This window comes from Vidua chalybeata, chromosome 8, assembly GCF_026979565.1.
Source record: "Vidua chalybeata isolate OUT-0048 chromosome 8, bVidCha1 merged haplotype, whole genome shotgun sequence".
Classification (NCBI taxonomy): Eukaryota; Metazoa; Chordata; class Aves; order Passeriformes; family Viduidae; genus Vidua; species Vidua chalybeata.
Genome location: NC_071537.1, coordinates 26,976,395 through 27,003,858, shown reverse-complemented (window position 1 = coordinate 27,003,858; position 27,464 = coordinate 26,976,395). Strand labels below are relative to the sequence as shown.

The window sequence follows — 27,464 nt, the reverse complement described above, 5'->3', positions numbered from 1 at the left end:
TAGCTAAAAATAGTATGTTAGCCACACCAAACTGACAGTGACAATTTCTAATGTTTGTTTAAGTCTAAAATTTAGGTAGACTAGTTGAAAGTATAGAAATATTTATAAATATCTGAAGCTAAACTACCTTTGCAAAAAAGTGTTTTTGTGAAAACTGAAGTCTTTTGGAAATTCTAACATAGAAAGGAACACTAAGCAAGTTTCCTTCACAAGATAACAGTAAGTAAGATAATTATAAGTAATATTGATTACTTATAAAGACACTTTCTCTGAATATTTCATGTTCTTTTTTGCTCATTCATTTGCCTTAGCTGCCCCGTTTTCTGTGGAAATTATAGTTTTATTATGTTGTTAATGTGCAATTCTCACAGTGGGGGTCTTTTTGAGGACCTAACTTGATTTCTTTCAGTGGGTTAAATCAATAGCAAATCAATACATGACTCCTAAAGACTACCAAAGAAATGCATGGGCAGAAGAGCAATACAGTTGAAACTGATAGCCACATCTTTCTCCCTTTTCTTTTTCCTTAATTATTCCTGATTGCATTTATTATTAATTCTAGGTATGCCATGTGAATTTGGAAGGTCAGCCATTCTACTCCAAGAAGGACAAGCCACTGTGCAAGAAGCATGCCCATGCCATCAATGTTTAAAAGAAGAGTTGGCAGTCAGTAATGCTGGGGTAAAACAGATGACTAACTGAGCAATCATAAAGTTGATAACCATGGCTAGCACTTCTCTCGGTAAAAGCTAGACGTTGGTACTTCTCAAGTTTAACTTTATCCTCTTTCACAAATGCAGAATGTGCTTTTTGCAAAGCTCATACAAAAACCTACTGAATGAGCAGTCAAAACCAAATGAACTCATGAACTAGTCCATTATTATAGCAATAGTTGGGGGAAATATTGAGATTAACTAAAAACCCTATTATAAAAAGTAATGTGCAAATATAGTTTCAAGTTAACTTCCCCACAGCAGTTTTACTGCTTAGACCACACACTGATGTTTAAAAACAACTGGAAAAATACTTCTGTATTAAGTCATTTTCTTTCATAGCAAGAATGAGTAAGTGCCATATGTACAGTCATCTGTAGAACCAAAGGCCGTAGCTTTCAAAGGGAAATAAATAGATTAGGGCTTCCTCTAGGAAAAGTGAGTGCTGTTCCATTATGTTGTGGTGCTGCCTCATAGCATCAGATATTTTAGATTCTTTCCAAATAACAAGTCTGCCTTGAATCCGTATGTAGCTGGGAAGCCTAGGTGACAATCCATAACAATTTGAAAATAAAATGGTTGGGTCAACCTCGCTAGTGCACTTGGCTTCTATGTGCACAGTAGATAATTCACTTTCAAATCGTAATGGAAAAGGACAACTGGCTTTCTCCAAATTGCTCTTACATTGAATGGAATAGAGCTGACTGGAAAGGCCAGCTTTTAATTCAAAACCATTTTCCTTTCTTCCTGTGGAAAAAAAAAGAGATTCAATCTTGCTTTGGTTTCTAATTCCCACCAATATCAGAGGGAGGTAGGAACCTACATCTGGACCTTCACACTAGTGAACACAGAAGAAACACATCCATCTAACACAGCTAGGTTGTGGGAGAGAGCTTGCAAAAATTCCCTCCTCTATCCCACATAATTAGGAAAAAGGTATTTTTTTCCTATAGTAAATGAATGTGTATCAAAAATCCATAAGGCAGCAGGCACATACTCTTTATTCCTTTCCTTACTTTAAATGCAGCACATCATGAATTGTAGCAGTATTTGCCATTGGAAAACAGTAGCTATGTTCCAGCAATTAGGATAACCATACAGTCATCTTTTCTAATAACTATACAGGCATCTATCCTAATAGCTTGAGAACAACTTTCAAGTTGTTATTTATAAAACTCTTTTTTTCAAATAAGCAATATTTGTAGTACTGATGATATTTTTGAATTTTTGACTATCAGTGACTTTTATATGGGAGACAACAGTTCTGTCTGATGGAGTTAAGATGGAAAGTCTGATTACTGTTCAAGCTTTATTAACTCATTTAAGTGAGAATTATGATGTGTGTGTTGACAGCTTGCAGTACTGACAGTTTTGAATTAGTACTTCTGAGGCTGAGGATGCTTTCTGTGGGCCACATGCTGGTGCCATCTGCACCTATTTTACCTTGTGTTTTGAGTAGCAAAAAATTACATAACATTGTCTGTCTTGTCCCTCCCATGGGTAACACCCATTTTATTTGTGTGTCTTTTAAGGGATGAAAAACTATCCAAAGCTTAGGGGAGGAATAAATTTAGAGTTCTAAAATAAGGGTTAAGTTAGCTGCAGGCAGTCTGCATCTTGGACAAAATTAACAACCTGAACTGCCTGTGGCAGTTTTGACATGTATGACCTGTATTTATTCAGTAGGTATCTTAGTTTTCACTGATCTTAGCAGTGATCTGATCTGAGTTGCTACAGGGTCAGATTTTTGTATGCATGAATTATTCTAAAACACTAGTACATTATATGCAAAGCCTTTTTTTGTTTGTTTGTTTGTTTTGGTTTTTTTTTTTTTTCTGTAAGCAAGCAAATTTCTCTTTTCAGTCGGTGCTGGGCTGGTGTGAATATGGTCCTATAGATTACAAAATCCAAAGATCTGGCTCATAATATTCTCCAGAGGAATATATCATAATTATGGAAGTGAAATATTTTTTTCCACTCTTATTTGACTTCATTAAATACATATTCACAACAGTGAGAAAATTCTACATTTCCTTTTCATTTTTCAGTGCCATTCAACAAAATGCTGTTTATTATTATCTGTTATTTGAGAGAATTCACATCAGCATAATCGATATTGAGACTGCACTGAAGATATTCTTTAGGCAGATTTGTGTCAGTGTTGGCCACTGACTGGGACTAGTCTCTGACTGCAACATCAGAACAGGGAGTCAGGCTCCATGGGAAGGGCTTGTGATGGATGCCTCAGGAGAATTTCATGAGGTTTTTCACCTCTAATCTGCATGTGTTCATATGTGTGTGTCTCATTCTCCCCTCCACCTTCCCCCTCAATGTCCCTATAAGCTTCCTCTTCGCTGGCACCATGGAGGATAAATCATTTTAGATCTGGCCAGAGATGTTGGGCTGCAGCTAGGGAGTGCAGTCTGTGAAGAGCTGCTGGCAGGCAGCGTGGCTGGGGCTGCACCTCCTCACAGCCCCTGGCGGGGCCAGACTGGGGTGGGCTGTGGGAAACCGGGCTGTCAGTGAGGGCAGGGGAGGGGAGGCTGGGATCGCACAGGGAGAGCACCTGAGGCTGCCAGAATGCAGGGGCTCTGCAGGCCTCTGGCTGAGTGGCACTGAGGAGATGGGGAGCCCTTCCTGAGGCTGGGCTTGGAGCAGGGAATAGCCAGGTAAGGGCAGTTTCACCACGCTGGCATGTCAGAGAGTTGGGTGGGGCAGGGGAGGCTGGGTAGGGGGCACCAGGATCACTACAGTCAGGATGAGGGCTTCAAGTAAGAAATTAGGGTACAAGTAGCTCCCAATAGCCCAGAGAGATGGTTTGGATACGTACAGAAAAGGTGAGCAAGGATCCAATCTGGTAAATCTGAAGTCTGGACTGCAGGAAAGGGAATGCAGTGTATGTGAGCAGAGCTGAGCTGGCTTGCAGGGTGGCAGCAGTGAAAGTGCAGCAGCAGAGACTTCAGTGGGAGCTGTACTGGCTTGAGAGAGTGCTGAAAAATTCCTTGGGCAGAGAACCTGCACTGTAGCACATGCCCTGACTCCAGCTGGTGTCTGAAAAAGTGAGATTAAAGCTAGTTTACATATCACTGTATGAGGTACAGCGATATCTCTGAATGAAGAACAGAGATACCCTGAGGATTATCTTGTAATAAAAATTTCCTGTTATGACTTGTGCTGCTTCATAATGTGGTCCAAAAATAGGGAATCCACGTACCCACCCTTGATATCTATATTAAGATATAATTTTTGCACATATCTGAACCAGAAATTTGTGAATAATAATGTAGCATTTTAACTTTCACAGAGGTAGAATACCACATAACTGCTGATACTCTTCTGCTACGTCACCTTTGTGATATGGAGAGTGTAAAATGCTTATATATATAATAATATATATCTCCAAAATTCAAAATATGACCTTTTAACTATCATGGAAAATAATGTTGGACAAAAATATGCAAGATGAATAATGTGTACTTGATTATGTTTTATGTCTTGTAAGAGATGCCTGAGATAAGTCCTAAGTTCTTCGGAATATTTCTCTTCATTCTAATTAATGTGAGGTTTTGCCCAATAAAAGAAAGATACTGTACCTCTGAATGATCAATTAAAAAGATCAGTCTTTGTCTAACTAAAAAGTGTTCAATAACTTTTCAGTCAAAGGATTCAAAAGCTTTTTTTAATGCTTTTCTCTCTTTTGGTGGTCTTTTTGCAGAACAGGGCAAATTAAATGTTTCCAAATAAGGCTACTTTTATTATCTGGACAAAAAACCCCCACTCTTAGGACTTTTTTTCATTAGTTTTCACTATACAGGATTCACAAGTTACACAATTCTCAATTCTAAAATCAATTCAAAACAAGGAAAAATATTTTTCCATTGGTCCTTCAGTGGTCAGTACTTTGGGTGAAATGTTTTGCTGACGATTACTTGTATTTATGTTTAATAATGTGAATGTCTACAGCACTGAACACATTCATTAGTGTCTAATGCTGGGCACACTAATGGTTTTTTGCAATACTCATCTCCTGGTAGTGAATATTAATTTGTTTAATATTTATAAACATCAGAATTTGAAACTGAGTGATTTATTGCCTGCAGTGATCATGTATTAGAAGTCTAGGTTTTATAATATTTTGACATGTTGACTTGATGCCACAAGTGCCCTTGCTTTTAGATAGATATTTTTTCCTAAGTTTCTAGTTATTTCAGAACTGAATGTCGGGTGGTTTATGAGATGTGAGTAATTACCTTGCATGGATTATCTGTGCCAACATGAATAAAACAGTCTAGTAATAAAAGCAATGTGCAAAAACATTTAAAGCTTTATGATTTGGGTATATTTATTAATATGCCATGTGAACAGCTGACAGCTTTCAGCCATGTAATATCAGTAAGAAAGCATACACAAGCTTGTACTCTCTACTTCAGGCCTGAAAATAAAAATTCAAAGCATTGGTTTCACCTTTATTGTATATCAGTCTTGAATATTTTATTGACCAAATAATGCTGTTTTAAACAAATATTAGTATGCTTAAAAGATGCAGTCTGCTAACAGTACATGTTGTAACTCAGCAAGACCTGTATAGTCCCAGACCTTATTGTGTCAACAAATATTGTTTATAGTAACTTTGTAAGGAGTGGGTAAATTCACTCTTCAGTTACATTGATGCATCTGCAAACAAAGTTTGACTGCATATGTTCAGGTAGGTGTTCTACTGTTTCTTAGCAAAAGTTGCTTAAAATACACAAAATGTTTTAAACACCCTCATTGAGCTCTAGTGCCAAGAAATATGTACAAATGAAAGAATGACTTCATATAACAGTGTGTTTTACAAGAACAGCCATTTTGTGCATTCCTGTTGCACGCCTCTCAGAAATACAGGCATTTTAGAAGTACAAATAAGTATACTAAACATAATTAAGAAGTTAGATGATAAATGAACAGACTTGGATTTAGATGCCATTACCAAGTACAGCATCAGGAATCACAGCTTTGTGCATTTTTGATTTTATTTCCCAGCCCCAATTTCTGTTTACAATGAAATGCAATTGAAAAGAATGCCCAGAATGTATGCTGTATTTTGTCAGATCAAAATTGCTGGTTTTCAGATTGTCTGTTCTGACATTTAACCTTTGCACAAGACAGTGCTTCGTAAACTGTGCACTGTGATCACTGGAGAGTTCAGTTGTTGGAACTGGAAGCAGTAGAGGCATAAGCAGAGCACCATGCCAGCTGACAGGGTGGAAAAAATGAATAGAGCAAAGTTCATTAGGAGAGGACATGGTGCAAAATGTGTGACAAATGTTGCATTAAGGGATTCTTAACAGAGATTCTTAAAGAGAGATTATTGCTCTGAAGAAAATGGAGATTTCAAAAGTATAGGCTTTGGCATTGTTTGCCCCTCCCACTCCAATCATGCATCTTGAATTCAAACAGTTTCTGTTGATTAAGAAAGGAAGGAATGTGTGAATAAGATTGCTGAAACCATTACTGAATACACAATGAAATGCTTTGTTCTCCCAGGCAAATCAGAGTTATGGATGAGACTCAGACTATATTCAGGCATAAATTCTGTTCTGTGTGCCTATGAAATATGCCCTTGGATAGCTGTTAAAATACATTTGTGCCTCCTCTTAGGAAGATTACATCAAAAGAAAACAGTAACAAACGTGTGTTGTACTAATAAGGACTGTCAGGCTGAGTCACAAGAATTTTCTCCGTAATAAAGACATGAAGGAATTTTTTTTAACAAAGCTAAACTTTTGAACAAAAGATTTTTCCTTTGAAGGTTTCCAGATTATTACTGTTAAGGAATAATAAATTAGTATGCATAGAGTATCATTAATAAATCTGTCTCTACTACAAAAGTATTTTCTCATCTTACTACTTTAGAAATGGGATTACTTTGATTTATGACAAAGATGTTATGGAAATTCCTCTGTTTCTGTTTAGTTTTACTATGCATAGTGTTACTGAAAGAGTTGAGACTTATTTTTCTTTTAATTAGAAGATATAGATAAAAATACAACCTTGAATTGAGTGAAGATGATGATTCTTCCAGTGCTTGTGGAATGAATGCTGCTTGCTACATTAAAGCCAGAAAACTTGCTGTTCTAGATTGTTTTATTCTCATTGTGTATTAAAAAGGATGTTTTGGATTTTCAGGAGGTTTAATAAATATCTATAGCCTTAATTAAAGATCTCATTTCAAAACAAAAGAATGATTTACAGTGTTTAAATTATTTTAAGATCTAATCATATGTAGACAGGAAAATAATGCTGGGATTGAGGTTTAGTTTCCTTTAAAGAAATCTCCATGTTGACTAATGCAAGCATTCCTATATGTATTCCTGCATGTATGGGACATATATGCTGGTTAAAACACTCAGAACTGAGATTCTGATTTCCTTTAAGTGGATGTGTTTCATACCTGCACTATTTAAGCCTAAATTGTTGTTATCTAGTCCATTTACTATATACAGCTTAAGAATAATGCATGAATCTGAGTGCACCCTAGCTGGGTTTTGTTATCTGTTAGGTATTTTTGCTTTATGAAGTAACAACTCCACAATTTTGATAGCACAGGAGATGTGGGAGCAGAAAAAAGGGCACACTTTCCAAAAATCTGGCTTCATATAAAAATAGGATTTCAGGAATGATTTTTTTATTTGTGCATTGTAAACAAAGACCAGGTATTGTTCTTTCACAACAAAATATTCTTCAGCTGTCCCCTGCACATTCCTTGACAGATTTTCTTCCTGCAAATTTTTCCCTGTACTGATTCCAAGGATATTGTAAATTTCCCTGTGATTAATGCACGTGCAGAAGCCTGACCAGAGTTCCTGTTCTTTCACATGCCTGTAAGCTGTGGGGTAAAAGGTGACAGAGTGGGCTCTGCTGTTCATGTGAGTGCATTCAGCCCACTGCAGCCTGCAAATGCCAGACTTCCTGAGATTTATTGTGGATGCACAACACAGATGACACTAATTGAAAGTTTCTGCTTTATTGCATGTACACTACACATAATCTACTTCTGGCCAGAAAGTCCTTGCAAGAAACCCAAACTGCTAGCCAGGGATCCTGGTTCTAGCTGTGGCCTCAGAGCATACCTGAATCTGAAAACCGTGTGGTTATAAAATAATGGCAGAGCACAGTTTGCCTTTGAGATTGTATTCCCAGTGCCAGCAAAAGGACAACAGGGCTGTTTTGTGGATGGTGATTTTCTGCCATTTTTATTATGTAAAGCAGTTTCTGGAATGGGAGTTCTTCTGAGCTGCTGTTACTGCATCATCACACCAGTCTGAATTCAAACTTGCAAAGGTTTCAGCTCATTTGGCAAAATTTACTTATTCTCACATTGAAGGACTCCATGTTTTCCACATGTAACTTACTCAGCTTTGTGTTAGCCATCCTAGAACAAATTGGAAGCAGTCTGGTGGTGAAAGGTGACAGACTGTCAGACTTCTAGGACAGGAGACATATCCTGAGAAATTAAATTCTTGGAGACAAACACAGAACACATTATCCACCTTTTATAGACTTACATGGCTGGTGGTTGTTGGAGACTTCATTGACTTCCTAAGGAGTCACAAAAGCTGCTCTCTGTTTAGAAGTTCCCTAAAAAGAAAGAGTCAGTGTTATTAAAAAGTAGATATTAAAGTTTGGGGGTAGTGTATTTCCTTAGGGTCCATATTTGCCTACTTAGTACAACCTCAAACAGTTTTTGCTCTTATGCAATTCTCAAAAAAAAAAAAAAAAAAAAAAAAAAAAAAAAAAAAGAACACATAAGAGAGGGTTGTTACTACTCCTCCCTAACTCTGGGTAACAATCCTCATTCCCCTCCAGCTTAGGAATATTCACTGGCACAGAAAGGTATAAATTACATCTCTGTGTGCCAGCTTCAGAGAACCTGGCCACAAATATTTCAGTTGAGAGGACTTTGTTCATTTTTTTAAAGGACAGAGAGAAAGATTGTGCTTTTTCTGATCTTGTAACTTAAGAAATATTAATAGAACAATCTTTAAGTGAAAAGATAGTTAAGTAAATGTTTATTTTAGACCTTCTTATTAAGTGCAACTAATTAAAAGTGAGCAATTACTATCAAAGAGGGCATATGCAAAAGTAGTAAAATGAGATAAAAATGTAGGAGAGTGAAAATCCAAAGAAAAAGTAGCTTTTAGTATAACAATTAACCACCCAATCTACCCTTCCTTTATTCTGTGCAGGGTAATTCATTGTAAGTGAATTAATGGTGAAACATTCAGTAATAGGCCTTGGTAAGGAAATAGGAGCAGTGCATCAGGATATCCTTTTTCCGCCCCAGAGTACCAATACTTTCAATTTTATATACAACGGAAGTAATTAATTGTAACACAAAGAAGCACAGCTGTGTTTCCTGATGGTCACACATGCAATAGCTGCTATTGTTTAGCATTCTGAGTATGTACAATGGAAACTGTTCAACTGCTTGGAATGTTTTATATTCTCAGGGATTTAATTTCCATTAGTAGCTTTTGAATCCATAGTGGATTTTTAATATGCTATTATCTTAGATCCAATCCTGCATCCCTAATCAGGTAATTTTTTGCTGATGCCAGTGAGAGTTTAAACTGTATTAGGTGTGGCAGCCAAATGAGGAGATTTGCAGACACAGGCCAATTTCTCATTGGAAGCATAGGGAGTTATAGACTGTTTTTTGGGATTTGCTTTTAGCTGTATGAGTTCAACTTGTTCAAATTCTGGTTTCAGTTAATATTCAAGTACCTTACAGACTGAGAAAGAAAAGCTTCATTGCTATGCCTTTAACTTCATTATATATTTTCAGACATTTTAGCTGAAATACAAGGATATCCTTCTATTATTTTGGAGCCCCATATTGGTTTCACTATAATATGAAAAAAAAAAAGTGAATGAGACTATTTTTCTGCACTTGCTCTTATTTAACAGCAATTTATTCGTGTTTAAAGATATGTTTGGACTGAGAAAAAAATAAGGAAATGGTGAACTTATTTCATTCCTTTTGTATAGGATCAGATCTGTTTCATTTTAAGAAGCTTGGAAGAACAGAGAATTTTCAGTCTCATAAATGTCCATCTTTGTAAATCTCTACAGTGCCTGCTCCTACAGCTGCCAGAAACAGTTCCACTTGAATCCATGCCCCCTGAGGACAAAGCTGTTATACACACCAAGACAGAAATTTTCTGTATTGATAAGAATTTGCCTTGTGTAACAGCAGGTTTTAAAAACATTTCCTCTTTCAGCATTGCTCCAGTTTCAGGACAAAGCCTGAGCATCAGGCTTAACAGAGGAACTGTTAATACAGTGTGAGTTTGGATCTAAGGATTATTCCAACTTGTAAAAGAAACAAATACCTCTTGTAACAAAAGGTGGAGGAACAAACATTCAGCTTCTCTCTGAGTATAATTCAAACTTCCTTGTAGATCATTTGGCACCACTGACATAATTCAGAACATAAATTTTAAAACCAGCGCTACAATGAAATCCTTAATCTTCTCTGAGCAACTGAAGACTTTTGGGATTTTATGTGCATGCATCTAGGAAAAACATTACTAATTCTCCAAACAAACTGATGTGAGTGAGGCACCCTGGTGAAGCGTCTGCTGAGCCTACAAATATTTCCTTTTTCTGTGACAAGACTTTTAATGCTCTGGCTTTAAGAAAAACAAAGTAATTTGTATTTAAAAGGGGAGTTATATCAGGGTTTATTATGACCCAGTGAGAAGACTGCAACCAGGGTTTTGTAAATGTGAATCCATAAAAACAAAATCATACAGCTCAACTAGGCACAGGAAGAAGAAACAGAAAAAGCAGTGGGAGGTCTGGTTCTTGACTGGGAAGATGTCTCCCAGAGCAACGTGCTCCCACTGCTGCAGCCCTTTGCCACAGCAGGGGTGTGAGTTCCCCACAGCACAGTTCAGTGAGGAATCAGCTCCCACCCTGAAGCTGCTGGGGACAGGTACAGCCATTGTGTCCTCCTTCCTCCATGGCCACCTGCTCGAGGCTGAGGAAGAATCCCCTGTAGAAGCCCAAGTAAGCCCAAAACACACCAAGTGCTTGAGCTGTGGGAGCACTTCTGTTTCCTTGTGCCCATGCTCTGCACATTGAGCTGTTACTCCTTGGATTATTGTCACAGTGCTCTCCAGTGCTGCCCTGGACTCAGTTCCACACCAGACTGGTTGGACATGGCTTGCCTCTTTACTGCCAGTGATCCACGAGCAAAAATTTTTTAAGAACGCATTTCTTCACAGATTTGACTCTGCCTTGTTGAATTATTTTTGCTTACATTTAAAAAACGTAATAAAATCCATTATTTTTGTAAGTAACAAGCAGCTGAATACATTTATAATCAAAAGAATATGCTTTCAAGTAAAATAGTTCTGAAAAACAGACAAAGCCAACTGCATGTCATATTAAGTGAAATAATTGTGTCCCTGGCTGAAGGGCAATAGTCTTTTAATATGTAACATGGAATATTTATTTTTGTAGCAGTAACAGAGAAATACTCATCTAATTGCAAACAGTTCTCAAAAATATATTTGGACCACAGATTTAAGACATCTGAATTCCAGAGACTGAAGGGAAGAAGGATCTACAAAGATCAAGTCCTATCACATGGCTGACCTTCTCCCTATATATACCTCTTTGTTCTTGTAGTTCCCTAGTGATTCCAAGAACTAATAAGAAATTCCTGGAGAGGAAATAACAATTAAAGCAGCTGGAAGGCTATCTTTTTTTTTTTTTTTTTTAATAATACAGCTCTCTTCCTCATGACAGTCAGTTTTGAACCGCTTCTTCTATATCTCATGTTAGACTTCCACATCTCATCTTGGCCAAATGTCAAATAAACTTATGTTTCTTTTCAGATTTTCAGACTTTGGTTTTTTTGAGTGTGGCTCAATTAACAAAATAAATGCTTAGTATTACTAAACCTGGTGTGTCTCAGTTTTTGCAGATTCCTAAAATCCTCTCCAAGATTGCTGCTGCTAACTAGCTTGCTGGAGCCCTGTGTCTTTCTGAGAGCCCAACATCTAAAGTGTTCACTTTCTGGTTTAAAAAGGTCTTTCTACCTATTCTGGTAGAGATATTTGAAACCTAAGTACTGCACTGTTTTGAAAGATATCAGTATTTTCTACGTGATGTTTCATCAGACGTCCATCACAATCTAAATACTTTCTAAAGGTCATTATGATTCATCATTTTAGATTAGGATGAAGTTTGGTCTCCTGCAGTCCTAATATTATTATGATGTAGTTTATTTTTGCTGACTTTATTTTGTGATTAAGACAAGGAGTTAATAGTACTCAATAATGTAGAGATGGGCATTACTTGCCATAGCAATACAAAACTTCATCCTCTGCAACACTGTTCCTGACCTGACAGGGACTTGTGGGTACCTTCAATGTCCAAGTGCCTTGAAAAGTACTGGCTGAGACAGCAGCTTTTGCAACGTGCAAATTTACACACCAGGAACTGGATGAAAAGAGTTGATCCATTTCACAAAAAGGGCTAAATCCATTTCAAGGCTGGTGGCTGTTGCTAAATTCATGCATCCTGGATTGGAATCAGTACCTAACATCTGACGAGCACTGGACTGTATTAGCACACATTATTACTGAAGAGATGCTAGCACTAACAGCTTTGGTTCTGCTTGGGAGCACACACATGCATGCTGCATTCTTCTTCCATATTGAGTGTCTATTCTGCTGCTATAATTTCATAGTACACAGAGTGGAAGAACAGCAGACTCATATTTTCCTTTGAAATTATAAACATAAGCATAGGAGTTCTGTATTGCTTGGCATGGAAGCTGTGATTTTGTCTTTCTTGCAGGCTGGCTTTGTTTTGGACACTGACAGATTTTCTGGATGATGGTGATTGGAAAAAATTTTCAAAAGTCTAGTAAGACAAGACCTGCATTTTCAAATGCCTATCACCACGGTATCTGGCCACATACAATTATTAGGTGTGCCTTTACCTGCCTACATTTTAAAGGAGTGTGTGAAGGTGATAGTTTTGAAGTTATACTTCCTCTTTTGTTTTGCTGTGTAGGATAATACAGAAGTGAAGCGCTCATCTAACAATCTGTGGGTGAAACACATGTGAGCCAGATACAAAGCCAGTGCTCTCATCTTACATTCAGAGGTGACAACTCTGGAGTGGAGTACACAACATTTACAAGTCCTATCTGATATTAGCATGCAAAAATGGAGCTACACTGTGGAGAGGTCAACAAAATAAGCAAGCCCATGTTTCCCGCAATATATGCACATGTGGCTATCTGGCACCAGTAAGCCAGATTGCTTCCCAACTGGTTATTCTCTATACTCAGTTTATCTGGGCAGCCATCTCCACACCAGCAATTACTGGTGTGTCCCGAAGGCCTAGAGAGTGTTTTGGTGTGCAGCAAAGGGAAACTGAGTAGGTCTCTACGATCCATTTGATCTTCATTTCCCCTGTAGCTGGCTTTGTGTGCAAAGTTCTTGATGCAGAGTAACCAAGTGACAGGACAGGTGAAGGGCAAGAGGACATCAGCAGCACAACTGCTGTCACACTGTCAAGTGAAGGATTAAAAACAGCAGCCCAGGTGGGAGCTGTGCCGCCTCCACGGCACGTAACACTGTCACTGGAGCTCCTTCTGCACTGCTGCTGGGAGACCTCACCTGAAGACAGACAGACAAATTATTACTTTTCCAATTTGTCCTAATGATAAGGAGCTTCGAAATACAATGCAAATCATGGCCTTCAGCATCCTTATCAGCAAGCAGAACAGCTCATTGCAGAAGTTATAATGTATTCCAATCTAACTAACTGGGCATATTTATTTAGATACAGGAAATGGAAAAAGCAAACAATGCTGTCCTTTGCAATGGAACTCTATCCCTCCCGCGGCACTGCAACGTCAGCCTTCTCAGAACTATTCTTCCACGAAGCCAGAAGGCCCATGCGAGTCGCTCCTTTTTCCCTACTCCGCTGCCACCACTGACTGCTCGCTGCCCTCCCCAGCTCACTCGCAGCCCCCTGAGCTCCCCAAAGGTGCTGCGGTAATCCCGCACCCCACCTCCTCCGTGAATCCCGCCAGCTCGGCCGCTTTCCACGGCACCAACCCCACCAGCATACGGATGGAGCCTCCCGGCCCCGCAGCCAAACCCAGCCGCAGCTGCTTTTCTCGTGTCTCGACCCTCTTCAAGGCCAGCAGTGCTTCCATGACACCGGCTTGGCAACTTTTCCCCTCACACCTTCCAGCCCTTTCCTACAGGAGCTTCTTCACGGGGAAAGCGCTGCTGGGCCGGCGGGGCAGGATAACGCCGGGGCCCGGGCGCCCAGCGACAAGCTGGCCCAGGCTGCGGGCCGCGCTCCCGCCCGCGGAGGGGCTCCTGGGGAGGAAAAGCAGGCCCGGCTGGTTCCTCCCGGCCAACTTTTCTCGCCGGGGAGCCCCGCCAGCCCTCCCGCCCACGGCACGTGCTGATGGACGGGCGGGGGCGGCGGGCGCGCTCCCGCCTCCCCGCGGGCCCCCGCCGCGCGCGCGCCCGGCTGCAGTGATTGGAATCCGGCTCGTTCCCGCCCCGCCCCACAGGGACGCGCCGGGAGCGCCTGCCGGGACACGGAGCCTGCGCCGAGCCCGCGCCGCGCCGTCCCGCCCTCCCCCGCCCGACACGCACCCGCCTTCGCCCCCGTCTCAGCGGAGCCGTCGGGGCCCCGGGAACGGCCCGCGGAGCGCGGCGGGGAGCGGGCCGCCTCCCCCTTCGCCTGCCGTCCCCGCGCGGAGGATGAGGAGTCCCCACCGCCGGTGAGTGCGGGCCGCGCCGCGGAGGCCTCGGCCGGGCGCGGGAGAGCCGGGGCGCCCCGGGCAGCGCCGCGCCTGCACCGCTCCCTTTGCGGCCGGGGGGACGCGGGGCGCTCCCTCCGCGGCGAGGCCCCTTCCCCGCCGTCGGGCGGCCCGGCCTGGGCGGTGCCCGGCGGGGTCTGCGCCGGCCCCGGGCGGCGCCGTCGAAGGTGGACTCCGCCGCGGCCGGCGGCGGCCCTCCCGCCCCGGTCTGGCTGCTCGGGGCCCCGGGAGCGCCCCCGGCCCGGCAGCCCTGCCCCGCCGCGGCGCTGGGGGCGCTGCCCGCCGCCGGCCGGGCGGACCGGGCCGGGTGGGCGCCGCGGGGGCTGCGCGGGGCCCGCGGGTCCCTGCGTGGGCAGGGCCGGCGCGGCGCTCGCCGGCCGTGCGCTCCCTCCCTCCTGCCCTCCCTTCCCGGTGTTGTAATGCCGGGCCCCGTGCCGAGCGGCCCCAGCCCGAGCGAGCGGCAGCGCCCGTCGTCGTGGGAAGGCTACGAGGAATAAGGTGCTTCGCCTTCCTTTTGTGCGAGCCTTGAACAAAGCTGGACGCCGGCTTTCCAAATCGGTTTTTGCCGTTCAGCGACGTCAAACAAAAAAAGTCCGAGGAAGTGATAACGCCAAATAATCGCCCGTACCTTAGCAGCGAAAGATTGTGCTGTTGAGGACCGATTATGTACGCGGTTTTCATAACTGCTTACAAAACCTATTGAACAGGGTTCAAAAGCACAAATGGCTTTTTACCACCTTTCAATCAACCACACTCTGATGTTGTTTTGGTAAAATTAAGAGTGAATTCGGCAGCAGGGAATGGTAATAAGCTGTGGTATTTCCTTTCAGCAGTTGCCTGTTACTTTGTGTCAAGTTGTATGACGATTTTTCCAGTGTAAATTGATTGCCCTCCAAATTTACATATTTTGTTCTCTGCTTAGAAGTAATTATCTTTGAGTTCTTTTATCAAGTTAGCATGCTAGGGATTGTTCAGGCCTGTTACCTGCAGGGATAGAGAAGCTGCTTTTGTAGATAAGGAAGACTCTCCCAAATGGAAAGGTTTGTTTAATTTTTAGTAGAACCTAATCGTGCAATAAAAAAGTTAACATAAGAGCAATTCATAGTCAGATAATTTACCCAGTCTACAGCTAGAAATACTCCATATTTTGGCATTTGTAGCAGCCTGGATAAAACTCTTGCTGATAATGTATTTGTCTTTTGGTCTCGTTCTTTTGTAGCTTTTTCTTAGGTTATTCACCACACTTTCTTTGGGGTGTGTGCAAGGGGCTATGTATTTTATATGTATTTATAAAGATAGGTACTACCTGGTAGGCTTTGAGATGTGGTTTGAAATTTTATGAAGGGTCGTCTCAGGCACCTGCAAGATTCAGCTGCCAGTCCTTAGTATGTCCTGCTGGCTGATGTCTTCCAGCAACAGAGAGTATATGTGGCTGGATCTGAATTATTTTTTCCCTTAATTGTGAAGTAATTTAGTTTTGAAAGGGACCTCTGGATGTTATCTGTTTGAGCCTTTGTTCAAGTTAGAGCAGAAAGCTCTTGGTAAACTGCAAGCCTGAAATAGCATGTTACTTGGAATTCACTGATTAAAAGACATGTTTACTAAAACAGTATATAGCTGGAGCATAGACTTTCTTAAAGCCAGTGTGTGGGACCCCAAATCCTACTGTTCTGGACACTGCTCTGCAAGATCCTCACAGTGAAAATCGTTATGCATATTAAAAATACTGAATATGGTGGAGTACGTAAATGATATGTGAGCTTTTTCTGGATACCAGGTCTGACATACAGAGCTGCAGTAGCTTCTTTGGGAAATTGCTGGAAAGCACAGATGAATGAAAGAGACCAATCAGTATGTGGCCGAGAAACTTACAAATGTTTGTTTGTCCTTGCTTATTTCAAGCATCAGTTGGAGATTTGTCCTATCTGGATACCTGGGGCAGCATCAGGTATTTCTTGGTTCCTCAGTAAAAAGAGGGCATATTTTCAGTGCCTGGGATTTCTTCACTTATCTTACTGTCATCTGTAAATAAATGACAGAAGGAACTCAGCAATTTAAAAGTATAACTCATCAGAGTCATATGTGGGTACAGATGGAGTACTTGAAGCCTTGTTTCCTTTGCTAGTATTCCCAAAATGCAGGACTTGGAGGCAGGCACAGAGTGTGCCTGAGAAGAAGTTTTTCCTTTCGCTGCTGCTTTAGTGGTTCCACTTTTCGCTTTCTTGGACAAAATCTGCAGAACCCTCTGCAGTTGTCCCACCACAGCCGTGCTGATGGTCCCCAGTTGCAGTGGTCTCTTTTGTGCCTTCCAGGATGGTTAGTGCTTTAAGGGGAAACATGATTGCTTTCTGCCTTGTGTTCTTGCATTCTGTTAAAGGTTGCTGTGAAAGCTGTTGAGGGTTCACTGCTCTCAGGCAGCAAGTAGTTACTCTTTAAAATGTTTAAAACTGACAAAGAATGTAAAACTTGACCTGCTACATTGTGTCCTTTAAGAAGAACAAGGAGACCACACTAGGTGATACTTGGAACTGCGTAGAAGTTTGAAACAGTCACCTCATTTTTCTTGTGTACAGAAAACATAATTTTAGCAATCTTGGTGCTCTTATTGAGGAGATTCTGTGGAATAGATATTTTGGGAGGGATTTACTCCAGAAACATCTGCGTAGTACTTTGTATTTGGAGTATGTAAATCCCGAGAGCTTTAGCTTGCTAAAACACACAGCTGGCCCACCACTGACCAGGGGACAAGCTGCCAACTTGCCAGGATGGACTTTGCTGAGAACTGGCTTCCCAGGATTTTGCTGGGTATGTTTACAGAGCATATAAGGTGTATTTCATGTCCATTTCCCTCCAAGGTAAAACAAAGCAATTATGCCACTAGTCTGCAATATATATTTTGAAATTCACTGTAGCAGGTTGGACACTGAAGCATTTTAGGTTGATGTATATTTAATATATTGAAAAGACCAAGAACTTCATTCATTTTGTGGTAGAGCAAAACCCTTGCATGGATTTCTGGTTATGACCCCATTGTTTCAGCTGTATGCAAACAGTGTGAGAAATATAGTCACTCTGTTTCAGATTTCTAATTCAGAGAGGTTTTTTCTTGCCATTTTTCTAAAGAGTGTCTTGTAGTTGCCATCCCATTTCATTTGAATTCTGGGCGTTACGGTTAGGTTTAGTACTGTTTAATGACAGTCTGGTTAGCAAAATTCAAAACAAGCGTTAGGGTAGGAAAATAAACTCTGGCTCATGATTGTGATAATATTCATAGGTTGTATAAGCAGGAGGAAAGGAAAAGCCACAGCAAAGGCTTATTGAAGGTCAGGTGTGTCACCAGCTCTGAGTTCCTGCAGTGACACCTGTAGTTACAGTGAAGGTGATTGCCCTGATGGAGCTGTCCCTGCCATCACCACACTGTCACCGGTGACTCTTCACGAGGGAGGGGAAAGTGCTCTGAGTATCATGAAGATGGGAACTTTGAATGTTTTAAAATATTTTGATTTAGACAAAAATCTGTGTAGTAACAATTCACAGAATGTGTACCTGCCACATGCAGCCTAATGCTCTTATGCTCATTTTTTTTCCTCAAAATAGGATTCCCCAAAATACAGAGGGAAATGTAGTGCATTAAAAAGGGAAAAAACATCAGTATTATTAGCTCAGCTCTGCAGTATTGCAGCTTAATTTGTATCATGTATTATAACAGCAGCAATGCTTGTTACAAAAATTTGATATCATATACATTTTTGCAGTGTGGTTTCAGTCAACTTTATTAGATTAAAATGTGGAAGCCACTAGCACTTCTTTGTGTCTGTATTCCCTGAGTTCACCATCTTAAGGAGAAAACTGTCGGTACTGCCATGCTTTGGTTGATAAATACAAGCAGATGTAGCAGGGATAAGTTAGAGAAATATCCAAGTCTCACAAGATACATACCAGGAAATAGATCTGGTTTGTGGAAGCTATTTCCTTTTCACTGCTGCAGCTGTTGAAATGATTTAAATTTGCTTTTCTTTTCTTGTTATATAAAAAAAAATCCCACTTAGAACCATTTCCAGGCTTTTGTATTTCCTCTGTGAGAGCCTGATCCCAAATTTGACTGGAAATCGGTGGACAGAGCTCAAATGACTTTGGAGGACTGAAGTCATCAGAGATTTCACTTATGCAGAGAATCGATACTCTGCTCATGAGATTTGTGCAAATGAGCACACTGTGTGCTCAGAGTCAGAATGTCAGGGATATGAAAGTGGTGAATAAGCTCAGATAACATTTTCTAAATTAATCATTCTTTTTCCTATCCTGTGTTCAGTTGGAAATTCACAGTGCAGTGGTCAGGCAGAGGAACTGTTCCATGTGTTTTTGCAGGGGTATAGAGGGCTTGAAAAGGAAGCTTAAACAGAAGGGTTGGGAGGAATCGTTCAGCAGGAACAATGGAATATATGAAATACTGAGAATATGAAAAATGTATCATCTACTTGTCCCTTTATATTTGGGAAAGAAAGAACTTGGGCAGTAGCATGAGAAAAAGAGGGATTTTTTGGAAGAAAACAGTGAACCTCAGTGACTGGAAATGTGAGTGAGGAGACCACAAAGCTGGGTAAAATGTGCTCTTCCTGGCTGCATGTCCTCCTTTTGGAAGAGAAAATCATCTTTAACAAAATGCCTTGGAGAAGATTTTAGAAACCCTCCTGTTTCCTTCTCAGTGTTAGGACAACTGAGAGTTAATTACAGCACAGGACTGGGACAGGGCACAGGGATGAACTGCCAGCTAATGAGGTGCAGCCGTTCTTGCCACTCCCTGTTTTGGGCACTGAATCTGTCATCTGTTCAGGTTATTGAAGGGATTTTAGCAGTAATGAAAAATTCAGTAGTGGTACCAAGTATTAAGCAGAAATGTCCCTGATGATAGAAGATACAGGAAGTTTCACTTTAAAGATTTTTTTTAAAACTTGGTTTGAATGTCTCCTCTCAAAGCAAACAATAAACCCCACCAAATAAAAATGTGGGTTTTGTTTTAAAGTATAGATGTATTTTTATAATTTTATCTTCCATATTTACTAGTTTATAATAATTTTCCTTTTCTTTTTTGTGAAAATATTCTATAGAAAGTTTCCTGTAGAATATTCTGATGTGTATGCCATTCGTTAGGATTGAAGATTGTGCCCTTCCCCACCCAAGCAAATTAAACGGAAAATTGGATAGGTTTTATGGCCAATCTGTCACATTTCAATCAATGGTTCTACCAGGGATAATTCATCTTTAAAACCTGTAGTGTGGACTGAAGTTTAAGACAGACAATATTGTATGTCCCAGTCCTCTATTTGACTTAGATGAATAGAAATTTTTCTAAACAATGCTGTCTCACTAGATGTATTTTTAATATTTTACTACTCTTGTACAATAATATAATAATAATAATATATAATAAAATAATACAATAATGAATTCTTTACTGAATTGATTTGACAACCACTCACTAGTTTGCACTAATCTTTGTATGTTTTGTAAACCTCTTTCAGTACATGGTGAGTTAAGTTTTTTTTACACTTATAACTATAATTAATCATAACTCTAAAAAGAATCAAAACCTGGAGTGTTGTTATACTCAGAATTTTATGGCAAAGGGCTCTGGCAAAGTCTAGAAACCTTCCCATATAGCTGATATTCTTCAGTTTCCTGGTCTTAAAATTTCATGGAAGGAATGCAGTTAGAGGCTCGCCAATTTGGGTTAGACCAGGAACTGCAAAATCAATCCTGATCTAGACAGGACAGTTTTTATTCAAACCCAAGCCTCTGTTGAACTGTCTGGTTTTGTTCTGTCCCTGGCCCTGTTTCACTCCCCCACCTCTCTTTAAATTCACAAGTTTTTAAATGTAGAGATGTTTCTAATTTAGAAAATTATTTTGGTGTAATGAACTAAACCAGAGAAGAGTGGACTAAGCTGAAGGAGGTCAAAAACCAGATGGAAACAGAAAATCTGAAAACATGGAGTAAAGAAAAAAAATCCCCCTTGAAATAATGGAATCTAAATGCTGAAATTATACATCTGCTCAGCAGCTGTGCATTCCTTAGCCAGTGGTTCTGTTGCAGAAATGGCATTACTCAAGTTTTTCTCAAAGCTTCAAATGCTGTTGTATAATATTTGCATCTCTCTAATACTGTCAGTAATAGTCTTAGGAGTCTGGGGAATAGAGGTGGAGGGAAGAGGTGTTGTAAGAATTTTGTTCTTTGTCCTAAAGCATCTGTAGTGCGTGTCATTTTTTACTGCAATGAAATTCTGTGATTTTCTTGCTTGGTTGTTCTTTATAAATATCTTTTAATTTCTGCTGACTTAATTTCAGAGGAGAAGTTGGTTAAAGGAAAAGTAACCAACTAAAAACTATATGAAAGGAGGGTGCACTAGTGAGAAAAGAATGTTACAAGTGCTTCAAGTGTTTTGCTCCCATCAATGGCCAGCAGTATTTCTCCAGAGGAACACCTAAGGCAGTCTAAGGAATAACTGTGGAATTCCACCACTCTGTGGAAGCTTCTTCCTACATCCAATAGCCAGGAGCTAGCTGAGTCTGTAAGGCACATTCAATCCATTTCAGTATATATCCATAGCACATGAAACAATTGTAGTTAGAAAAGGTCTCTCTAAGCTACTAAGCAGGTTATAAAGATGTGTAATTTTACTTTTTCTTTTGTGTTCTTTTTTGTCTTTGTACTTTTTGACAATGTTGGTATTCATCAGAGTTTCCAGGTAGTAGTAAGATTTTCATATGGTAGAGTTGGTCTTTGAGAAAGCGTTCGTTTGAGTGCTGATATGAAGGGTGATTTAGTTAATACAAGACCCTTAGATGGTCTTTTTGCTTTGTACAAAGGGACTCTTGCTTCAAAGACTTTTTTACCAAAATTTAAAAGTTTGAGGTGTTATGTAAGAGAAATGTCAAGAGTTTTCAGTGATTTTGAATCTTGATTTCAAACTGTTTCTGCTTTTGGAAGAAGTAATTGTTTACTGGAAGATATTTTTTACTGTGTGTACTTAGACCAACTAAAGGTAAAATAAATCTCCTTCGGGTTACTTTGAGAAGAGAAGCTGTGGGTGTGCTGTAAATACAGATCCCAGGGTCTCCTGAGCATTTGAAAGAGCAGGAGTGGGACTTGGGGTTCAGGTAACAGGGAGTGTGGGCAGGGGAGCAGTGGCATGGTGAGAAAGGCTTGCTGAGCTCTCTTCTAACCTGGGACAGGAGTTACAGAACTCTTAATCTCCTTGCTCTGTATATAACTGCAAAGCACCTCTTCCCATATCTATCCATCCATACATTATTACTCCACTATCACTGTTGATTTTTCTCTCTAGCATCTGTAACTTTGTCATAGTGTGAAATGAACTTTCAGGCTATTAAAAGTAGCCAGTATGAAGTTTCTAAAACTTAAACCTAAGTTGATTATTTTATTTGGATTTCACTATTTTCCATATGTTGTGGAAAAGATTGGGCACAAACAGGAGAAATTGGAGGTCTGTGTGCCGTGGCATCACATCTTGTTTTGATCAGAGATGGGGTGGGACAGCTGACATGGCTGGAGTGCTGCAAGGGCTCTTTACAGGCTCTCCAGGAAGGACAGGCTGAGATGGTGAGGGATACACGGTGCTGTGGGGATTTTGGTAGGTGCCTGCAGGAGGCTATCTCAGTGAATGAGTGGGGAGTAGTGGATATTGTTTATCTTGAATTCCTTAGGGTAGTGGCAGTGTCACTTGTAACATCCTCATCAAAAAAATGATGGAAGTACAGACTGGACAAATGGACAGTGAGATAGACTGAAATTTGGATGAGCTACCAGGTTCAAGGAGTGGTGATCAGCAGCACAAAGTCCAGCTGGGACCAATCACTAGCACTGTGACCCAGGGGTCAAGCTGGATTTCTAGTACAGTGTAACCAAGTGTACATTCATGGATGATGGGACAGAGCACACCCTCAGAAGTTTGTAGGCAATGCAGAACTGGGAGGAGTAGTTTGGTGGGCCAGGTGGTTGTGCAGCCTCTTGCAGGGACCTGGATGGACTGGAGAAGTGAGCAGAGAAGGAACCTCGTGAAGCTCTACAAAGGGAAGTGCAAAGCCTGGGGAGGTGCCTCCTGGGCTGTCCAAGGGTGAGTGTTGTGGGCAGGCTTGGGGAGATGATGATGCCCTTCAGCTCAGCACTGGTGAGACACATCTGGAAGGCCCTGGTCGGTTCTGGGCTCCCAGGAAGAACTGGGCAGGTGCCCCTGGGGCAGAGGGGTGGTAACAGCCTCACCGGAAGCAAGCGACAAGGGCTGGTTTACTCTGTGTGTTTGGAAATAGTGTGGAAGGGGGAGTGGATGATGTGGTGAAATTTGTAGCTGATACAGGTACTGTAAACTGGCTTGAGCAGTATTGAATGCCTGGATGATAAAATACTGGATGAGGTACAGTAAGTGCAATGTAATTTAATTCAAACAGAGGCAAAAGCAGTAATAGGCTCTAAATGAGGTATTAACACTTGGCAAGATCTTTGTTTTGAAGCTCCTACTTAGATTGAACCTATCTGCGTATGGTGTTGAATTTTTTTTCCTCTCTTCTCTTTTTTGTGTTTGCACTGTCACTTTTGTACTTGTGGCCAAGTAAAAGGTTGGATTTGTTTGCTAATTTAACTGAAAACTAACCGCATAAAAACCCCGAGGTTTTTGGTATTTCCAGCTCACTGTGGTACCTTATGTGGAGTAAGAGGAGAGGAGGGCCAGCACTTCCCTTCTTACAATCAGTACAGACTTAAATGAATTTGAGCCAATTTTGAAGCAGCATTCTATATAGTTAAGTATTTTAAAAATGTGATTATACAGCTGTACAAGTTCATTATATATGGACATACAGGTTACATCCTTTTGGTAATACAATTTCAACAGTCCCCATTAAAATGAGAAGGTAATATTTTTTGTTCTGTTTGATTTTTCCTTCTTCCAGCAGTACAAATAGGATGCAGTACTAAATAGACTTGAGCCTCTTCAGTTAAGGAAAGAGGAACAGTGGAGAGAGATGGTGATGGTAATCTATCAAACTTAAATGAAATTAAGAAACTGATGAATAGTGTTTCACCACTACTTTTTTCTGCACAGTGTAAGGGAATGGCAGGTTTACAAGGATGGTAAAATGGGGCGTTTCTTTCCTTCCTCACAGCAAATATTTCAGTTGAAAAGTCACTGCCAGAATATGTGGCTGGGAATGAAAGTGTGGTGCAGATTTGCAATCACACAGATTTGTTGATGGATGTGTGCACTGATAGCAATAGCACAGTCACTTGTGCTGGTTGTAGGTCAGGAACTCCCCAGGTTTCTGCATGAAGCCAGGGAGGACTCTGTTCTCCCTTAGCTCCCAACTGGTCTGATAGCAGGTGGTGTCACAGGCAGAGTGCTGGGCTAGACATCTGCACAGAGCAGGCGGCGAATCTGAAGGCCTTTTATCACACCCACACACAGCCAGGCACGTCAACTGCTCTGCTGTTGCACTTAGTAGTGTCTGTAACGCCTACAGCTTTTTTTTTTTATGTTGCACTGGCACCCATCTGCCTTCGTTGACACATTTGCTAGGTTTGCTTTAACGAAACTGCCATCAAACGTGAAGTAACATGTTTTTTTGTATCTGCCTTATCTTAAACATTTTCTGTTCAGGTAGTTTATTTTGCTTAGTGTGGAAAGATTGATCATATAATTTCCTAAGGAGTGGAGCAGTGTAGCCAGGTAGCCTTCCATTGATGTCTGCTGGATGAATAATTAACTGCCAGATGGAGAGGGCAGTTCTGTGCTGCAGATAAGCAGCCTAAGCAGCCGGGTACACTCGAAGGGCCAGTTCTACTCCTTGTTCACGCCACCCTGGTGCGTCCTTCCCTCTTCCTTTGCAGCAGCACTGGCTGGCACTGCTCTGATGCTGTAGGAATCTAAACTGGCTGAGAGCCCATTAGCCTTTTTTGCCTGCTTTTTTAAATTTTTTTTCAGTAGGCTTCACTTTTTGCCAGTCTAGCTGCGGTTGAGGGGGCAGAGCAAGTGTTACTGTTAGCATAGAGAACAAGAGTGCTCCTTCCAGGCCCAGTTTAGTTGTACTGTAACGTGCTTGTGGGTAAGTCTGCTGTTTGGGAATGTTACCCAGTTTGGAGTGCCTTTTTTTGTTGGTTTGTTTTTTTTTTTTTTTAAATTAGCTTGAATGTTGGTGATCCTGTGTAACTTCTTAGTGCATATTGACTATATTCTCACTCCACAAAGCAAAAATGAGTTGGTCAGAATCTTTACTTTCCCATCCCCACGTTTGTCTTCGCTCTTTTGCAGTTGAGTCCTTTGTTTTGTAGTTCTGTTAAATTTTTCTGCCTCTGATGTAGCCTGTAAAGTTTTGGAGTTTGGCAAACTCCTAATACCTAAAACTTCAAAGACAAGCTTCATGTATCAGCAGGTTTGAAGATTAGATGTCTAGTCAGATTATGGAGTGGATGTCACACGGTTTCTGTTTCAAAGGTCTTGAGCTGTGTTAATGTCCCCAGAGGTGAAGGATGTTACGATCAGAAGTGTTCAGTAAACTTGTTCTGCCAGGTAAGAGGGAGGTCAATATGCACATTACTGTCCAGCCAGCAAGACGTTGTTGGGCACCAGAGGATGTGGGAGGGAAGGGAGAGACAACTGTGGTTAGAAGAATATGTGTGTGAGTGGGGAAATGGATCTATTGCTAAGGAGAGTGAAATCATACAGGATATATAGTGAGCTGGAGCAATTAACCTGGGAAAAGATATAGCCCAAAACAGAACAAATCTGTAGAAAACCAGGCTTTCCTATGTCTGTTGCTCATAATGCAATTTGTTTGATGTGTGATGACTTCTTTTTTTTTACCTGAATGAAGAGAAAAATTTGAAATGAAAGAATCACCTGAGTTTAAGAACTAGAAATACCATAGGTGTGTGTTTGGCATCACTGCCAGGGCAGAGTAGATAAATTCAGCCAAGTTTTTTCTTCTGTTCTCCTCATTAATCCAGGCTTTATTAGAACAGAGAGAAAGCACAATAAAATCTTTATATAGCAGGCTCAGATATAACAACAGGTGTGCTATTCCCAAATCCAAGGAGTTTTAGAGTTATATAGCAGGCTCAGATATAACAACAGGTGTGCTATTCCCAAATCCAAGGATTTTTAGAGTTGGTCAAAAGGAGCATGAAGTGACATAGCATCTAGAAAGTGAAATGTGGGTGCTCTTTTCTGTATTGCACTAAGCTGGCTCATGGCTGTGACTGGGAAAATATATTTGAGAATTAAATACAGTCTCTAAAAATGTATTTTTTCAAAGAACTGCTGTAGCTGAAGCAGAAGATTAGCTTTTTGACAATGAACATAATGGAATTAAATGCCACTCTAACAGTGCAGTTGGTATGAGAGAATAATCTAAAAATACAGTGTTGAAATGTCTGACAAGCTCATAGGAGTACTGATGCAGCTACGTGTTTATATACTAGTATCTCTGCAGTCCATGCTCCTCCACCTACGGAACCCATTACATTGTAATAAAAACAGATTCTGCTTTAACTGCTTGTTGCAATTTCACTTGTTTTATGAAAATGCTGGGTTTGACAAATGCTATTCTTCTGCATTGAGTTTTCAGCAGGAAGCAGTATCATTCACAATTTGTGCTTTTGGAAGGTATACTAGGAAATATTTTAGTCTCGTGCAAAGAAATTTGCCAATACTGTTGAGTTTTTAATTTTAATTTAGAATGCAAGTTTATAAATGTATACTTTAAAATTACTTTTTTTAAACCATTAATTTGGATACATCTTTCAGAAGATTCTCTTCTCCTGGAAGCAGTGACTGGCACAGCTTCCTTTGGCCAGGAGCACATCATTCAGTTACAGCTCAGTGGGACTGCTTATCCATGGTATGTTAGAGATCAGTGAATAAAGTGGCACTTGCTAGAGCAGCTAGTAATGTTCACAGTCACATTTCTTAAAGGGAAGGCAAGTGTGTTCAAAAGGACATTTTGTTTAGAGCGACACCTGTCAGGCTCTGTGTTACTCATGCATCCAAGAGAAGTAAAAAAAGAAGTTCAAGGACGTTTTCCACTTCCAAAGTGCTTTCTAACAGTACTTTCTGTAATCTTTGTGTCTCTTCTTCACCACCCTTTCACCCTGTCTGTATGTCTCTGTGATACATGGTCTGTAGTTTTCAAAGATTGTGACTGGGGAAATATTAAAACTGTTATAAGCAGGTATATTTCCTGACACTACTTTTCATTTGTTAAAATTAATTTGCAATGGCAGTGTGAGTTTGGATTTTTGGTTGGTTTTGTTTTTTGTTTTTCTCCTTGGTTCCCTCCCACTCCCAAGTGACTGCTTGTAATCTTGGCTGGCATGAAACTTGTGCTGAAGTACTTGAAGGTATTTGTGAATGTCCTTGTAAAACATCACAGTGGTGTTTTCTATCTGCTCTTTTGGAAAACAGAATCCTTGGTAAAATATGCATACATCTTGTTATTTTTAGCACAGTAGCTTTAACCCCTGTTGAAACCTTTAGGATTACTTTGTAGTTTTAGCACTGGCTTAATTTTCTTTATATGTAATTGTGTGAAATATCCCAATAATAGGTCTTGAGACCAAAACACGACCTGTGGGAGTGACGGGAAAGTTTATGTTAAAAAAGACACAACAAAGTAAAACTACAGGGAGGATGCTAAGGGTGGAACTGTTATATTGGCCTTCTGAAAGAGAATCAACACTAATAACTTCTTGCAGGGCATTTAATAGCTGTCAGGTAATCATGTTATGGTGTTTTGAGCTTCAATTCTAATATGTAAACATACTTGCTCTTCCACTGCTAACCAACAATTTGAATAAATTTTATTCCAATGAGTAAGCTTTATTAAATATATTTT

At 40.6% G+C, this 27,464-nt stretch overlaps 2 protein-coding genes and 1 long non-coding RNA gene across 8 annotated transcripts in view; 2 read left to right on the top strand and 1 right to left on the bottom strand.

Annotated features, from left to right (window-relative positions):
• Positions 1 to 5,187, top strand: part of LDB3 (LIM domain binding 3) — a 116,121-nt gene extending 110,934 nt beyond the window's left edge. For all 5 annotated transcript variants that reach the window (XM_053949634.1, XM_053949635.1, XM_053949632.1 and 2 more), the window contains one exon: positions 563 to 5,187. In XM_053949634.1, the coding sequence (XP_053805609.1) occupies positions 563 to 652 (90 nt within the window). In that variant the 3' untranslated portion in view covers positions 653 to 5,187. The remainder of the gene's footprint in view (positions 1 to 562) is intronic.
• On the bottom strand, positions 3,682 to 14,197 carry LOC128791770 (uncharacterized). Its single transcript, XR_008432135.1, has 3 exons — positions 13,973 to 14,197; positions 8,261 to 8,333; positions 3,682 to 3,764 (listed from the first exon to the last, which is right to left on the bottom strand). It is a non-coding gene; the product is annotated as an uncharacterized LOC128791770 (long non-coding RNA).
• A 211-nt stretch (positions 14,198 to 14,408) lies between these two features.
• Positions 14,409 to 27,464, top strand: part of BMPR1A (bone morphogenetic protein receptor type 1A) — a 73,829-nt gene continuing 60,773 nt past the window's right edge. For both annotated transcript variants that reach the window (XM_053949639.1, XM_053949640.1), the window contains exon 1: positions 14,409 to 14,523. The gene's annotated coding sequence lies outside the window, so the exon portion shown is untranslated. The remainder of the gene's footprint in view (positions 14,524 to 27,464) is intronic.